The 18,096-nt window shown below is 34.3% G+C and overlaps 1 protein-coding gene across 6 annotated transcripts in view; it reads right to left on the reverse strand.

The window, feature by feature from the left end:
- Positions 1-6,334: 6,334 nt before the first annotated feature.
- LOC149775967 (solute carrier family 28 member 3-like) overlaps positions 6,335-18,096 on the reverse strand; it is an 89,799-nt gene continuing 78,037 nt past the window's right edge. For all 6 annotated transcript variants that reach the window (XM_089940943.1, XM_089940944.1, XM_089940945.1 and 3 more), the window contains 5 exons: positions 17,503-17,633; positions 16,851-17,019; positions 15,850-16,113; positions 13,695-13,875; positions 6,335-12,300 (listed from right to left, as the gene is read on the reverse strand). In XM_089940943.1, coding sequence (XP_089797069.1) covers positions 12,278-12,300; positions 13,695-13,875; positions 15,850-16,113; positions 16,851-17,019; positions 17,503-17,633 — 768 coding nt within the window. In that variant the 3' untranslated portion in view covers positions 6,335-12,277. The remainder of the gene's footprint in view (positions 12,301-13,694; positions 13,876-15,849; positions 16,114-16,850; positions 17,020-17,502; positions 17,634-18,096) is intronic.

The following is an 18,096-nucleotide window of genomic DNA, read 5'->3' on the forward strand; positions in this document are numbered from 1 at the left end:
GTGAACCTTGTGTTTTCAAATGTTGTTGGTAACAGGTAGGGCTGACAATCGTGCGCAGACAAGTCGAACAAGGCACTGGTTCTTCGCTCAGACAGGGTGGAGAGGCGAAACATCCTGGGCATTTCCATCCACAATGCTTGTGTTGCTCTCGATTATTATAACCATAGTCACATTTCTCACAGTAATATCTGTATCCCAGGAATCCGGTGATAGTGGTAATGGTATCGAAATGGTCATCGTGATGATAAACATGAATGTATTTTCCGTCCTTAAAGTCTTGGCCTCGAAACAACAGAGGTCCGCGCATTTCTTGAGGGTGCACTTTCAAGGTGTAGCGTGGAGCTAGGGCATCTTGCAATTTTTGCATCTCAGGAATGCCACAGGGTGTGTCTTTGGACAGGCCAGCTTGTTGCAACAGGAGTTCTGCTTCGTTTCGTTGTTTGGTTCGGTTCGATTTTCGAATGTTCTCCCAGGTTCTTTTCCATTCTACCGTGTCGTTCTTGTTGGCATAGGTTCGTCCCACCACGATGGCACGGGCTAAGCACATCTGGTCTTGAAGGTTGTTAATTCGGACGAGACTTGTTTTGGTGTTGCGAAGGTCGTCCACCAATAACATCTTTTTGCGTCCTGTCCCTTGAGGAAGAGAGACGTGAGCCATTTTCAGTGTGGCTTTACCATCGGTGATGTCAAACTGGTCATTCGATTGTTGTACGTGTTGAATCTTGTCCATGACTTTGGAAGGGGTTAGTTCTGCGGGTCTGCTAAACTCGATCCAAACAGGGGATTTCAAACCGTCGTGATCTATGGATAGTGTCAAGCGATCGTCTTCTTTGGGTTGACATTGTCGCTTGAGTGAGGTGAGCAAAGAATCCCACATCTCGGTCATAAACCCTTCTGCTTTCTCCAAGGGTACGTCGGCCTTGAAATCTTTAAACTTCACCGTGTAGGTGTAAGCCGTGGTTCTAAATTTTCTAGAGGAGCGCTTTTCCGTCTCTCGAATGGAATAGTACTTTTCAGGGTTGACTAAGGGTGGTGAACTTGGTTTAGAGGGTTCGGATTCTGGTTCACTCATGTCCTCTTCAAATCCACTGGCATGAATTTGTGCCAAGATTTCAGTCCTGGTACGAGGCGATAGATTACGTTTCTGCCTCTTACTTTCTTCTTCTTCTTCTTTCTTCTCGAATGAATAGGATCGTTTCATCTTGAGTGCAAAACGTCAAATGACACAAGTTTAAACACCATAAACTAATTTATAGTCATGACAAACCAGCGTATATAAAAGGGTGTGTGTCTTGTCTTTTCACTATTCATTTCACTCTCAAACCGAGCACAACGATGGAAGAGACTACCCAGATGGAACGTTTCGTCAGAGCTTTGCGAGGGGTCATTAGAAAATTCTCTTCAGACCAGCCTACGGACTACTCTCCATCCTTTCGAGATAAAAGTCAGGATACTTGCTATATCTGTCAGAAGAAAGGGCATTGGTCTTCAGAGTGTCCAGACCGTCAAAAAAAAAAAAAAAAACAGGGGCTAAAAAAGACAAAAGTCAAGATACCTGTTATTATAGTCAAGAAAAGGACATTGGTCTCCAGATTGCCCAAAGTCAGAAGAAAAGAAGGATTCTTCAGAAGAAGAGAGGGATTCTTCGGAAGAAGAGAGGGATTCTTCAGAGGAAGAAGAGGAAGAAAGAAGACAATTCTATTTAAAAGAGGCAAAGAAACAGGAGAAGAAAAGAAGAAGGGAAGAAAATGAGGAAAAAACGGTGAAGAAATTCATAAAACAGAGAGACTAAATAATGAGAAAGAAGAAGTGTACGAACTTTTTAAAGTGTTCTGTTGTGAATTGTGAATTGGAATGTAAAAAATGGATAAAAGAATACATTAATGATATAAGGTAAGTGTCTTTGAGTTTTGATTTTAAAATAAGAAGCTACACTCACGCACTCATACACAGACACGTGCTATAAGGGTAAAATGGGTGGGGTTTATTTTTGAGTTATTGGCAAATTGAAATTGTATTTCTTTTCGAGAAATGTGGGTGGCCCTGAAAAGGGCCTTTTTTCTTTATGGTGTAGGAGTGAGTTTAACCAATCAACTTTAACTGCCTTAAGCCTTTGCCACGGCCAAGGCCTACTTCTGATGATTGGGTTGAAATCACTAAGGGTGGTACGACAGGCTTAGTCACAGGGTTGGCGTGTTTAGCTCGGGAAGGTCGTATTCTCTTCGGTCGTGATAAAGAAGTCTGATACATTTGTTTCAGACTTCTTAACTCCGCTAAAATGTCCAACAGTACGGTAGCCGTTTGATTTTCACCCTCTTGTTTCTTTGCTGCTACTTCTTCTTGCTGTTGTTGCTGTTGTTTTTTCTTACCTCTTCTTGTTGCTGTTGCTGTTGCTGTAGGAGAAAAGCTTGTTCCGCTTCCTTTTGTCGTTGCATAAATTTCTCCAATTCTTCTTTCTGTCTCTGTCTAAAATTCTCCACTTGCGGTAATGACGAAGGTTCCGGAACAAATTCTTGCGAGGTAAGAAAATCCACAAAATCCCAATGTACCTCTTCTGAAAGTAAGTCCGGGTTCCCTTGGGCGGTCTCCCCTGCTGGTGCACCCCAATGGATCGTTTTCTGAATTTCCGTCATGTTGAATCACTGTCGCATAGATTGACTGCACACAAGCGCTAGCGAATCTATATAGACCAACTGACGTCACAGACTAATCTCTTCGGATTGGATGCGGGCTGACTGAATTTTGTAACGCGTCTTTGGATTGGTGAATGAACTCAATCCGTTTCAATCCTACCTCTACCTATAAATAAGCGCAGTTCAGTGCATTGATTCACTTGTTCTCGTCGCTTCAAGATGTGGACCGATGTGCAATCTTCTACGCTTGTGTCTTCCATGATGTTCCGGACGGACATACCCATGTATGTCCGATCCAAGTGGACCGTTGTCCACAGGACAAACACCAGTCTGTGGATACGTAGGATCTACGTAGAAAGACAAGGATGCCTCAAAAGAGTCCTGATTTACGGTCCTACAGTGAAACGCAGCCTAAGGACAAGAAGAAGACCAATGCGGTGCCCTTTATGTTAATGGATACATTAACATAAACCCAAAGGCCATTTTCAGGGCCAGCCATATTTCTCGAAAAGAGATAGCCTTTCCATTGCCTACCCTTTTTTAAATTTAAATTTAAATTTAAATTTAAAAAACCTTTTTTTTAAAAAAAAAAAATATCCCATATTCAATTCCCCTTGTCCCTAGACAAACCCAAACTCTATTCCCATGTTCAATTCCCCTTGTCCCTAGACAAGCCCAAACTCTATGTTAAATTCCCATTGTCCCTAGAGTGGCCCAGGGGTGTTTTTAATGCTAATTCCCATTGTCCCTAGGGTGGCCCCATTCACTACTTACCTGGATATCCTAAAGGTAGTGACTTATCAACCGCTTTATGTATTTTTGGTAAAATATAAAACTGAGGTGTGCGTATTTTATTTGGGAAGATATCTAGTTCATCATATATAGAACAGTTGTGTACAGAGATTAAATTAATACATTGGCTTATTTTTTCTTTCGTTTCTTCAGAAGGAATATAGGAAAGTTTTGTGTAATATTCTTCATCATTTAATTGTCTTTCCACTTCTTTAATATAATCCTCCTTATTCATAATTACTATGGTGCTAGACTTATCCGCTTTTTTAATAATAATGCTTTCATCTTGCGATAAGCTACGTAAAGAATTTAATTCTTCTTTAGATATGTTTGTAAAATGTTTTCTTTTAGGACTGCTATTTAAAATTTCTTGTTTAGTTGCTTCAATATAAAAATCGAGATAAATATCTCGTCCACTAAAAGGTGTAAATGTTGATTCTTTTTTATTGTAAAAGGGCTTATTTTGTAGATGGAAACTATTTTCATACTGTGAAGATGTACATGATTGTGAGAAAAATTCTTTTAATTTTAACGATCTTGTGTATTTAAAAAATGCTTCTGCTAAATTAATATTATCATGCACTTTGGTTCTAGGACAATATGATAATCCCTTACCTAGAAGAATGTAATCACTATTAGAATTCGTTTAGAAAGGTTTAACACAGTTTCTTTTCCTCTTTCGATTTCCTTTATTCTTTTCTTTTCTTTCCTCCATCTGTTCTTGGTTTGCATTTTAATGAATCTCCTATTCTTTCTTCTGTTTGTGTAGTTTTCAACAGATCCTTGAGGGTTTTCATTAGACTTTGTATTGTTGCTATAACCGTTCTGTTGGATTCTTGTGTAGTTTTCTTCGCCCCATTTTTTACTGCATCTGCATAGGTCGCCGTTTGTGTGCCTGGGGCTGTTACGTTTTTTGCTTGATCATTTTTGCAATTGTGTCGAATGGATCTATCATTTTTTTCAATGTGATTTGGTTGATAGGTAATTTTTGCTCTTAGTGATGCTTGATTCATTTTCTTTTCATGTCTTGGTTGTTGGTTATTCCGTGTGTCATTTTTAGTTACTACATGTTTCTTTTTTACATTGATGAAGTCAATTTCATCTGCTGATTTATTTGATTGTTGATTAAGTTGTTGATTATCTCTTTTAGATTTTCCTCTCGTTATTTTTGATGCCGATGTTTCTCTTTGTCCATGAAAATTGTTTTTCTCTCTCTGTAAATTCTGTAACTTTTTAAGTTGATTTGATAAAAGTTCGTCTTTTTTGGATTCCGTTTTTTTAAAAAGTTCTTCATCAAAAATGCCCGTATTTCCTTTTATCAATGTTTTTAGTTCATCCCTATGTTCTTCTAGTTCCTTGCCTATCTTGATCACTCTTCTCTGATGTTCTTCTTTTAGTCTCTCACATAATTCCAAAGAGACCTTTTCCAAAGGGAGTCAATTGATTCTTGGAACTTCTTTGATGCTGTATCATTTCCAATATGAACTTTTAATTTCAAACGCAATCCCTTTGGCACAAGATTGTCTTCCAGACAATTTTCAAGAAAGCGTGCGTGTAATCCATTTTTCATCTGTTTTTCCGCTAATCTCTCCATTGTCGTTTTTAAATAAGTCTTTCTATTGCTAATTCGTGGATCCGAAGTTGATGCCATGGTGTTGTCAACGTTTTCTTGATAAATTATAAAATAAACAACACCAACACGTAGAATGTGTTTGTGGTTTGAATTCAGTCTGATGAAGCATTAAAGCGAAACCGGTCACACATTCTACGTGTTGGTGTTGTTTATTTTATAATTTGTCATATACATATATATATATATATATATATATATATATATATATATATATATATATATATATATATATATATATATATATAGTTTCTCAAAAGAATAATGATATACAGTTATCCATTTAATTGTAATCGAGACTGAGCTGATCAGAGCTGCAAATTGAAAGCCAAACTAAAAACATCAAATTGCTATTTCTCATGAGCGTATCAGCTCCTATTATGGCTGCCATGGTGGTTGTCATTTTTGACAAGCTTCGTATAGCTATTTCGTCTGAAAAAGTTGTTCGCAATATGGACTTTAGGATTTCACTTAAAGACTTATAATGATTTATTGTTGCTTCCAAACATAAATTGTGCTGATCATGCCTCCAACGGTCATCATGGAACTCTTGTTATAAGTAGCTCTTTTTTAAGGTATGGCTATCCTGACAAGGGACTGTCACTAAACGTTTTCTACTGTATGTAGTTAATGATAAATCAAAACGATACAAAAATAACACTAAAATGTGACAAATCGCATCAAAGTTACTTTTTTGGAGTGAATGACCCATGAAAAATTAAAAACAAAAAGTAACATTAGCCCCAGCCCATTGCATATGTTTCTTGCAATACATATTTGATCTCAATAAAATGATCATTATGCAAAATCAAAATAGCTGCATGGATGGCCATTATGAAAATGTATGGATGGTTTATTATCCTAAATGGATGGTTGTATTGACATAGGGCTTTCACAGAAAGCATTATGTCAATATGTAGCTGGATTGTAATGAAAATGACGCTCGTCTAACGTACAACATGGCAGCATAGTGGCCATCCTACAAAAGCTTGTTGTCACATCAGTTCTTATGTACTTTTCAGTTTCTTGGGTCAATAAAGCTCCTTTTATTTAAAATTTTCAAATTGCCTAACAACCAACATTACAATTTATTATACTGCCCATGTGATGAAAGGTAGACAGATTTATAATGAAAGTACTCAAATTGGTATGTACACGTGTATACATTTAATTCAGGAATCAGGATGATTTTAACTACACCTATTATCTATCCATTCAATTTTCCATTCGTTCCTTCATCTAATCCTTTACGTATTAACTGACATCTTCCACACAAAAGTTCAAGTAATGAACTGTTTATTTTATAAGGACAAAAAGACACAATTCATTTCGTTTTATTTTAGGTGGTGAGAAAATTTATTTGCAAATGTTGAGTCAGATAATAAAGAAATTATGACAATCTTAACAAAAGATATAAATGTACAAGTAATACTTAATACTATTAATTCTAATGATCTGTCGTATATAGACCTGTTGCTTAATGAAGTATCCAAAAATAGGCATCGCTATGTGGATAGTAGATTTATGTGCCTTTTCCAGTGGATCTATTTAATACAAATATTATGCATTTATTAAAAATAATTTGACTCAGTTAAATTCAATACATCGAGGATCTTTGCTGTGTACAAACCATTTCACATTCCACAAATAATCGATTGGAATTAAAATGTGTGTATAAAATTAAATCACATCCGAAAAATGTGGACATTATGTCGCATGGCTTTAACGTGCCACATATAAAATTGGACATCTGGAAAAGACACACCAGAGTTTCGTCTCCACGATCTTGCACTCTTTTGACGTAAACTACTTTTGACAGTGTACCTTCATTAGATATGTATGCGGGCAACCCAACTCGAGAGATATGTTTCCAGGAACAAATGTGATTATCTTAATTTAACCTTAGGATTGTTTATGCTGTGAACCTTGTCTTCTAAGATGTTGTCATATGATGGAAATATCAACACGTAACAAAGGAACTTTTGAATGAGCTTTTTAGTAATATATCTGTACTTCTAACAACTAATTAAAAGGAACATCACACTGCCTATGACGATTGCATATCAGCTAGTTTAAATTCTGAGCTAAATTTAGTCCTTTTTTAGAAAGACACATGGGTCAAACCGTGAAGTGGAATAGGGTCTAAAGAAGAACAGATTGGCATGCGCAGAGCATGTTTTCCTGTGTGTTAGGATATATTTGTGTGCAATATTAGCTTACATACTAAAATACCGGGAGACGAATAGTAAATGTACATTGTCAGTACAGAAACAAACAGGCTAGAAACATGTACATAGCATAAAATTTCTCTAACGTGCATCAATAAAGACTTTGAAGTTAACTTCATCAGCGACATAGACTAAAATGTAATTAAAATAACAAGATCTAGGTGAATAAACGTTAGTCTTGACAACTTATATAAACACACATTATGCTAATAAGACAACACAATGCACATAGAGAAATTACAATAAAAGAGATTCATTCTGTATATAAGAATGCAGCAATGTAAATAAAAGCCAACATCAAACTAAAACCTGACATATATCACAGGAGAGAAAGTGTACCAGTGTTTCAGTACCCTGAAAAATACGAAACACAGAAACATATAAATACAGTATTGCAAACAATGCGAATGTCCAAAAGTGTACCAAAAATAGGAGTGCTTAAAACTGCAATAAAATACATTTGAGCGTCGCAGGTAAATATCAATATCGAATGATGTAGATGATGCGGTAGTGGAGAATTAAACCTGTCAAAATATATGCTCCTAAACAAGTTATTTGATATATATAAATATATTTTTTTAATATCTAAAGAAGCATGTTACGGGCAAGCACAATATCATAGAAGCATGCCATCGGCTCAATTCATGGTCAAAAGCCAATGTTTTACTACAAATATAGACCATGAAGTGCTTCAGGATTCAAACACCTAGCTTTGACTGGACTGTTGGGGTATACATCGTTTGCATTTAGTACTTATGCGCTACACCTACTATTGTCGTTGCTTTGCTCAAATAAATATACGCTGAACATGAATTAGCGATTCGTAGCAGAATATACTTTAAACATATCATTTGGGACAATGTTGAACAAACCTAGACCAAAATATTTAGGGATGTTACATGTAAGAAGTACGCTTACATTTAGAAGAAGATCCAACAGAACCTAGAAGAAATCTGGTGGATTTGAGATGAACTACACCAGTTAAATCTCCAATATATTGGAATCGTTAATTGTCGAAGAATCAAAAAGTGACCGAACAATAAGCACAAATAGTAAAAAATCACCAAAAGGTAATAACTGCAAAATACTTAGAATGAATTTATTACAATATGACATTAGGGTGTGATATTATGGTGTGTGTTTGCCAAAAAGGCTTAATGAAACAAGTTGCAGCCGTCGTTGGCACATTGACATCTCACCGCCAAAGAAAGAAGTCCTTAAACAAATTGATAGGGCCATGCTAAGGCTTGAAGGTATTTTTGTACGTGTTAAATAAGTACGTAACCTGGCAATGGTAAAGAATCAGGAACCATAACATAAAGCATACGATAATCAACAAAACATTCCGAAAATATGAAAGAAAGCCATCCAAATGACGAGACTTCAATGCTGAATGGCGATACGATTACCGTTGATGTAGTAAACAAAAGCCTTATATTGAAGGACTGCATCAGATGACCTGACCAAGAGGTAAGCTAATTTCCAGTCACTGAACATGAACTATAAACAGCATGTAATCCAAAGACTTTCAAAAGTATCACAATTTACTGGTGCTTGTCGAGACAAATGAAGATCCTTAATGACTGTGTGTTCAAAAGGACAAACGTTTGTAAAATCTGCCACAATATTGTCTCTCTTCTAAGAGAGGAATCTGTTCATCACAGCAAGAGATCTGAGAATGGATATCGAGCTTTACCAGTAAAGAAAGACATTCTTCTACAAAATATTTAGAATCACGACAACAAAAGTGTATTACACAATGGTCAACACTGGTATGATATTTTACATGGAAAACATTAACATGTATGACAGAACAGTTAACACTGAAGGTGACAAAAAACATACCAAAGAACACTTCAAAAAAGAGCGGCAAAGAATGTTGCTGCTGCATACACAGCATATATATATATATATATATATATATATATATATATATATATATATATATACATCGAGACGATGTTTCAAAGGTTACAAAATGTTATCAAAATATGCTTGTCGAAGCCTCTGCTCTTGCTTTACGCGGAATATTTCTTTTTTGCTGGATAAAAAGAACTATGGATTAAAAGCGGTAGTCAGATTAGACTAACAGATAAACAAAGATGGATATAGGAGCGTATTTTTGCTGTCCAAACATTTAGGCCATGGTTAATATTTTAACATGCACACATGATAAATGTGCAATTACTATCCCAGAGAACAACATAACAAATCACGCATTTGTCTCCAGCCGGAGTTTAAACCAGGGGAAAGAAACAGTGATCTGTCTGGTGTCATCACCAACAGCTAGTCGATTACTGAACTTCTAAGCTCAGACTTCGTTTGATAAAGTCTCACTGTAAAACAAGAATACGCATGAAAAAATAGAAAAACTTAAGACTAAGGTAAGACGTGGAATTCCAGACAGCTTATTGAAGAAGGTGAAAAGCCGTTGGATGCTGCAAGTGATAGATGTCTGGATGTATTGAACTAGTGAAATGCATTATTCGAATATCTATATTTCTAATACAAACTTGGCTAATCATATTAAGCCATTCTATTCACTATCTGAATAAATAAATCGGACGACAAATTATCCTGTTAACTGCTATATCAACTATATATATTGATTTTGTGTATATTTTTTTTATAAAGAAACATTTAAATTATTAACTATATCATAGCATGCGATTTTATTCCACCTCTGTTAGTAGATACACAGGAATGGACAGAGTATATTAGTCATCTAAATGAACATTATAAGTCGCAAACACAATAAAGTTAATAATTTTGTTATCATATTATAATTTTAGTTACGGATTACCGTATGTTCTCGCTTATAAGACGAGTCCAACAGCAAACTGTACAGACCCAGCTGGGTTAATGCAGTTAGTTAGGAATAATCAGTAGAACAAACAACATGGGCTCTGACTGCAAGTGCATTATGCAAAGACATATCATGGTATTTGTTGCTTGCAGCTGGACTCAACATATAAGCGAACACATACGTTATAATGTACACATTTATAACTATTGAAACGTAATGTACACATTAATAACTATTGAAACGTATTGAAACGTAATGAATGGAAGACTTTTAGCTTAGTGTTTTAGAAGATGGATCAGTATTTTGGACAGCGGTATAAAACAGATATTCATGCAGAAATATAACACAGCATGAATTGCACAGTTATTGCGAAATGCAAACAGTATTGCAAACAACAACGTAAAAATAATACGAAATACAGTCAAGCATTATAATGATAAATTGGCGGGAAAAAGCGGCGTGTTTACACTTTGTATATACACTTATACAACTTGCAACCATAAAAATCAAGCCAGTATGATAAATGTTATTGTTTTTCATCTGCTTTTCTTTCAAAATTTATTGGTACATTTAATTAGAATATTTTATCTTTATGATACCTTTTAATTGTACCTACGCAACAGCCTGTTTACAACATTTTTTTAGCAACATATAAATGTGTGTATATATATATATATATATATATATATATATATATATATATATATATATAGTGTATGTTAAAGACATTTTATGTCATGTGTATTACATGTTTTATTTATGCGTGTTAGAGATTTATGTCACTACGTATCTCGAGGAGAAGGTGTCATTTATGTCACCTTGGCATCCATGGGATTAATCCATTTGTTTGCTTTATTGATAAAATGATACAACATTTCTTTAAGGTTCAAGCTTTCCATATGTTCAAATCACATACAAGCTTTCCAAATGTTCAGATCATATAGAAGCTTTCCATATGTTCAGATCCCATACAAGCTTTCCAAATATTCAGATCCCATACAAGCTTTCCGTATGTTCAGATCCCATACAAGCTTTCCAAATGTTCAGGTCCCATACAAGCTTTCAATATGTTCAGATCACATACAAGCTTTCCAAATGTTCATATCCCATACAAGCTTTCCAAATGTTCAGATCCCATACAAGCAATCTTCATATAGAAATGTTGGCAAAGCAAACGGGATAAGGTATTCATAAGTATTTGATCTAAAGCAAAGTAATCCCGACAAGTAAAACTGATATTTCATCTATCATAAGAAAATGCATTCAAATATTTCACCGACTGAAATATTACAGATGCATCATTTGAACAGTCAGCATTCGTGTTTTCATTTCTAAAATTCTAATGATGTGACTGGGTAAAATAATAAAATCCTGATAGTATGATTTAATTTGGGTAAATTATTAAAATCTGATGATACGACTTAATTTGGGCAAATTAATACAATTATAATGGTATGATTTGATTTGGGTAAATTAATAAGATCCTAAAAGTATGATTTAATTTGGGTAAATTAATAAAATACTCATGACATGACTTGATTTGGGTAAATTAATAAAATCTTGATGATACGATTTAATTTGGGTAAATTAATATAAGCCTTTCAGCCTTGTATATCAAAAATAAAATTGATAATTTTACAAAGTATTACAAAATAGAGATTATTTTCAGGACCGTCAAAGCAGTAATAGAATATAACAAGCTAACTATTCAAACTGGCTATGAAACGCCAGCTGTTGGCTACCATAAAACTGACCAATAGAAACTAAGACACCTCAAAAAGTGTATTTCTGTCTCGCTCTAAAAGTATGTCCTATGAAAGAAAAATATGTCTAAAAATAAAAATCTATTCATATACAATGTATAAACTTTTCTAACGACTCCATCTCTCTTTCTCTTTCTCTCTCACACACAGACACACACACACACATACGCGCATAGGACACTGTTTACCAATGTCAGTCCCTATCAGCAAAAATATAGGTGATGTGTCCATAGTATAACTACTCGGCACTGACTTCTTTGTATCACATTGTCAATGTATATTCTCAGCCTATACAAGCCATGTAGTTAGCATTATCGCTGATAAAGTGGTGGGTTGGTGGGAAGCGTAATTGTGCACGATTTTGTTTCCTACACTAGTGCTGGTACCAATCTGGTTCCACCTCTTTTGGACACGATTTCCTTATTTTAACGTTCCTTATACAATAGACCTGAAATGCAAAATGAAGGCTATATTTCAAACTTTGAGACAATCATAAATGAAATATGTTGGTCATACTAGAGGAATGGTTACGAATAGTCATTAATTTAAATGGAATGGACTTTCGAACCCTAAAAATTAAAATGCGGTACCCGTTAACATTTTTTAAGATGATTTTTAAATTGTAAACGAAACAATGTGTGTGAAATACTCTAAAATTGTCATTTTTATTTGCAAGTCATGAAAGACAAACACTGACATTTCTCTACATCGCCCACCCTCCCCTTGCCTAAGCCCATGGGAAAACAAAGGAGTTCTTTTCTTCTTATAAGAAAATGATTTCCTGATTTTACTCAAACTCTGAGTTTAAAAGAGACATAACAATTCCTTTGATATTCTACCATTAGAAATGGTTTGCAATATGAAGAAAAACCTTTTTATTAAATTATAGTTCCCAGCTAAATTCATTGTGTTAGATAAAAATATATTTTTATATTAAGAAATCAGACTTCTTACATTAAAAATAATGTTTCAATACACAAAAACGATAATGTTACAAATTTACTACAGCATATGAAAATGGTTACTTTCAAAGTATTAATTAGGTTGACACAGGCTTGTCGACACGAAATAATGGGCATATATCTATGTTACGTAATAAAAGATTTTCTTGTACAAAATTAAATAATTAATATGTTCTAATATGATCGAACATTAATTTAAAGATTTGATCTCACATAGTGTTGCCTACATTCTTGTAACAGTTTGTACGGTATTCAAGAATGATTCTCGCAAAGAACATGCGGCGTATACATGAAGAAAAAGCGGTGTATACAGGAGATAAAGGAATGGTATAACAGCTGAAAATGGCCTTGTTTAACACGAACAAAGGATAATATATTTCTTTTGATACTATTTAATTTATTTTTAATTTTATATATTTGTTACAATGTTGTGTCTGAAAAAGTAGAATAGAGTAAATGAAAATACAATGCTAGTAATACCGAAAGAATCATGCAAAAAGAAAAGAAAACAACATAATAAAATACGATAGAATAGTGTAGAAGCAACCGAAGAGAACACAAAAGATTAGTACAAAAATAAACCAAACATGATTTAATAGTTCATAGAAAATTCATATAATAGAAAATGAAAGTCTATAACTGGGCAGGACAGTGTAGTACATAAAGAAATAGAAGAAGAGAGAAAATACATAATAAACAGAACATAATGAAATTAAAAGAAGAGTAAAATAAAGTTCTTTACAACGGTGTTGATCACAAAATATCGGAAAAGTACGAAACAGAATGAAATATATTTCAATACATTTGACGTAACTTGTATAGAATGTAACAGAAAAGAATGGACAAGATATATCCAGATGATGAAAGAGGTAACCCTTACTTGCAATACAAGCCGTCAAAAAGGTGGACACATTCCCTGCTATCATGGACCTTAGTACCATGCTAGAAAGTTCCTTCTTTCTGTTAGGGGCCAAAGACCCCATTCCTCCAAGTGTGATCCCTATTGAGCCAAAGTTAGCAAATCCACAAAGTGCATAAGTGGCTATGACTTCTGATCTGATCTGAAGTGAGAATTTATTTTGTCTTATCTTTGTATCTAAACTCTGAGACATTTTAGAAACGATAACTCGACATAGAAAATACTGTACTTTGTATTTTTGTCGTCAAAGCACTTTTAACGAATGAATTAGAAGAATTGCTGATACTGTATTAATGCCGATGGAGTGTGTGTGTGTGTGTGTGTGTGTGTGTGTGTGGATGGAAAGTAAGACATTATGCAAGTTAATAGTCTTATTTAACAGGTTTAGTTTGTACTAACACGCCCAAAACTGTACCTGGAAGATAAGGATTGAAAAGAAATTTATCTACTTATTTACACTTGTTTTCAGACGTTTCAAAATATTTAGTACTTTACCATTTAGTGCTAAGCTCTTCCCATCCAGTTTTAGCATACAAAAATTGCACAGAAGCATTTTTTCTGCCAAGTTTGCATTTTAAGTTTTGTAACTTTACTAATCGGCAGACACTTTTATGTAATATGATCCTTATAGTTAAATACTTAAAATACAAAAAAGGTACAAGTCAAGATGACTGCAAGACGTGTAATTTTAAAACAAACCGTTCCGATTACCAAGCATATCATTCTGACGTAATTTGAAAAAAAAGTCTCAATGTCAAACTCTTTCTAAAGTTTTATAAATTTAACAATACTTATTTTTGTAATTGTTTGTGAGACATAATGGATAGACGAGCCCATCACGTTCGCAGAGCCAATTGTAGTGATCTACATCAAGTTCAACTTTCACCATTTCCATGTTGCATATAAGGTGGAACTGAAACAGCCAATCATTTCTTTTTCATTATTCAAATGATGTAAGATAAACGCAATATATCAGAAATGAACTAGCGCGTGTTCAAATTATTACATTTAAGCATTTTTTATATGTGGTAATAGAAATCCATGTGAGACAAAGGTAACAGTTTTGTGCTTTCAGAGATATGTTAAAGATACTAACCTTTTGTATAATGGTCCACATTTTAATTCTCTCTCTCTTCTTATGTATATCTAAATTGTGTGTTTGATGTTTATCCATGATTGTAGGTTGTAGTTTAAGCTAATAGTCATTTATAAACAACATTTCAAAGAGAGATAACTTGTATCTATGATTGTAGATTGTGCATTAAGATAATGGTAATTTGTAAATTTGACCTAAAACAATCTTCTAGAAGCTCTTGTTTATAATCTGGAGTAACTTTCCATTAGTATAATTGATTTTGTTTCCTTCAGAAAAAGCTATTACAAGATAGATCAAGTGGGGATGTATATAAAAATGTAGGAAACAAAATTGCACATTCATATTCTGCTATAACTTTCTGTGGAATCAGTTTTAGTTGTGTTCAGATAAAAGGTTAGAGGAATTATTTATTTAAATTATTCATTGGAATTACAAAGTGGTCTTTGACGTTTAGACTAAAACACAGCTTTGTGATTATTGTGAATTCATTCACTATTGGTACATTGACACATTCAAGGATATTGACAAATTCAAAGGTGAATTAATTCAGAACATTCAATAATTTTGACCTGTGATAGAATATTTAGTATTATTTGGGATTTAATTCACAATACGGTATGTTCCTCTTAAATTTTCATCTGATAAATTAGATTATTAAATTGGTTGTTGAATTTTACGAGACTGGTTGGATTTGCTTTATCGGTTACTTAGGTTAAGGTTTATGATATTATCTAGCGCCATATTGACTAATAATGTTTTTGATCACGTTTACTACATGCCATAGTGTTCCTCATCTTTTCATTTGTATATGTTGTTATGGGAAAACGATGTAAGTTGGCGAGTCACTGCATATTATCTCACAATACCATAGGTTTAAACTAAATGATGAGGATATACTCTGAATCGGAATATTTCAGTGTTCGTCACTGATAATGATCCTTCAAATGAAAGAAAAATCCACGAGGTTAAGCATGACCGAACTTGCTCGATCTAGATATTACGGACATTGCCGTAACTCACCGAAATGACGCCTCCTTTAAGCGTCTCACTGGTGATGCCCAGCACTATATTATCTCCTTGCCATGACCAAGAACCTGTCCCATTGAAAAATTGCGTATAATTTTCCAGCTTATGTCTGTTACTTATGAGGTCCTTTAGCACTCCATAGGCGATAAATTCGTTGGTGAAAGTTTTTATGCCGACCAGTGAGGCCACTTTTCGGCTGTCTTCAGGTGCCGTGCCCATGAAGTACGCCACTGGGTATAGGACGTAGGAGCAGATGAACTGTAACAATACCACAGACGACAATTAACATCCATCATCATATCACCACCATCATCGTCGTTATTTTTCCTTTTCTTTTTCTTTTTTTCCTTGGATATAAATAGATGTTAAGATTTGTTTGTTAATAAACTCTCATATCATAGCCAATTTCAGAACGAATTTAACTGACATCTAGATAAAAAACACAAGTTGTGGGTATTAGTTTCTGAAAACAAGTTTTCGTCTAACACCAACTAAATATTAAACGTTCATTCCTTGCGGCATTCTTACGTTATCGAGATGCTGTGTTATTAAAACAACTTAACATTGTGTCCCTAAAACAGAAAAGGCTACTTCATGATTTTGCTAACAACTGTTTTTCCTTTACCAATATACAAGAATAGCACAAAATCTACACTTGCACTCATATAAATGAAACAATCATTAATGTGTTTTGCTTCATAAAAAAATGGTAAAATTCCACTAGAGATACAATAAAAACCCTACTGAAACCTGAATAACATTCAGATGAATTGCAAATAGTTAATGCTACTAAAATATTGCTTTCTGAATATCTAGACATGACTTTTTGTGTCTTAAATCGAATGTTTACTGTTCTCGTCTCATTCGGAAAGAAAAAGATGTGCACAATTGTTTGTACTGGCACATGGTCATACTGAAACTAAGTAACTGTCTTATCCTATAATAACATGCAACAAAGATCCATGTTTATCAATAACTATGACTGATTTACTTGCCTCAAAGGAAAAGTTCTGTAATCCGACTCTGTCCCCAAACCAGATTAGAGTGGCGTTCACAAAATCCAAGAGGGCCAGAAAAGCAAGAACGTTTACAGCAATGGCGCTTATTAGCTTGACACTAGCAGTGGCACCGACAGAGGCCGACTCGATCAAATTACGCTCTTCTCTAGGTAATACATAAATCAATAAATTAATAAATAAACAAATAAAATCATGAACAACAGAGGTTTCCATTACTCTGACAGATGTACCTATGTGTTTATCTTTGCGTGTAGGACAATTTTCAATTCCAAAACATATTTATACATAGCTTGTACAATGAGATAGACTAAAAGAATGTATATAAGTTTGAGACATTAACAAACAACTCGGCTAACAAATGATCATATACAAAATTAGTAACAAAATAATACACTATTAAACATACATACATACATACATGCATACATACATACATACATACATACATACATACATACACGCATACATACATACATACATACATACATACATACATAAAATACATTTTGCCTTGGAAGCTTCATGAATCTTACTGACAAACTAGATACAGTTTGTCCACGTATATGGTCTACATTTTGTTGTTACTATAAAATTCAAGTGGAAGTATATAGATGTCAAATGAACTTACGATTTCTCCATCCGCGAGAAATCTCTTGATGATGCCTTGATTTGCTCTGTCTCAGGATAGGTTAGCTTACTAATGGCTAATGACGCAGGGGCGGACATCACCGACGCTGCAAGTAGATGGGTGGCAGAGACCTGTACGTGAAAGACATACATTATACTTATGAAGTAATCTGTGCATCACATCCATCACAAAAACCATCCCAAGGTCACCCTACTAAAACGTCTCAATGAAAGTACAAAGAAAGAATAAAACATAGAATACGACCACTAAAGACGCAGACATTAAATCCAATAAAGGTAGCGTAAATTATTTATGATAGACACATGTGTTTGAATGTACTTAGATAGCCTTAAATGGTCATAAAACTGTATTTAAACGCCCTTTTCTAACCGGTGAAATTGCGTTTACATGCAATATTCAGTTTCGTCAGGCAACTTGTGCGCGACTTTTGTGGTGGAACTCAAAAGAGTGCATAGTTGAGATTCAAAGTTTGTTCCTGAGCTTCATAATTCCTCGTGAATTCGATATATTTGTCTCCAGTTTCTATTATATACCTCCTTTATATTTTTTCTCTTCATCGTATGTAACTATGTC

This window comes from Sinohyriopsis cumingii, chromosome 18 (genome assembly GCF_028554795.1).
Source record: "Sinohyriopsis cumingii isolate HCF-2022 chromosome 18, ASM2855479v2, whole genome shotgun sequence".
NCBI lineage: Eukaryota > Metazoa > Mollusca > Bivalvia > Unionida > Unionidae > Sinohyriopsis > Sinohyriopsis cumingii.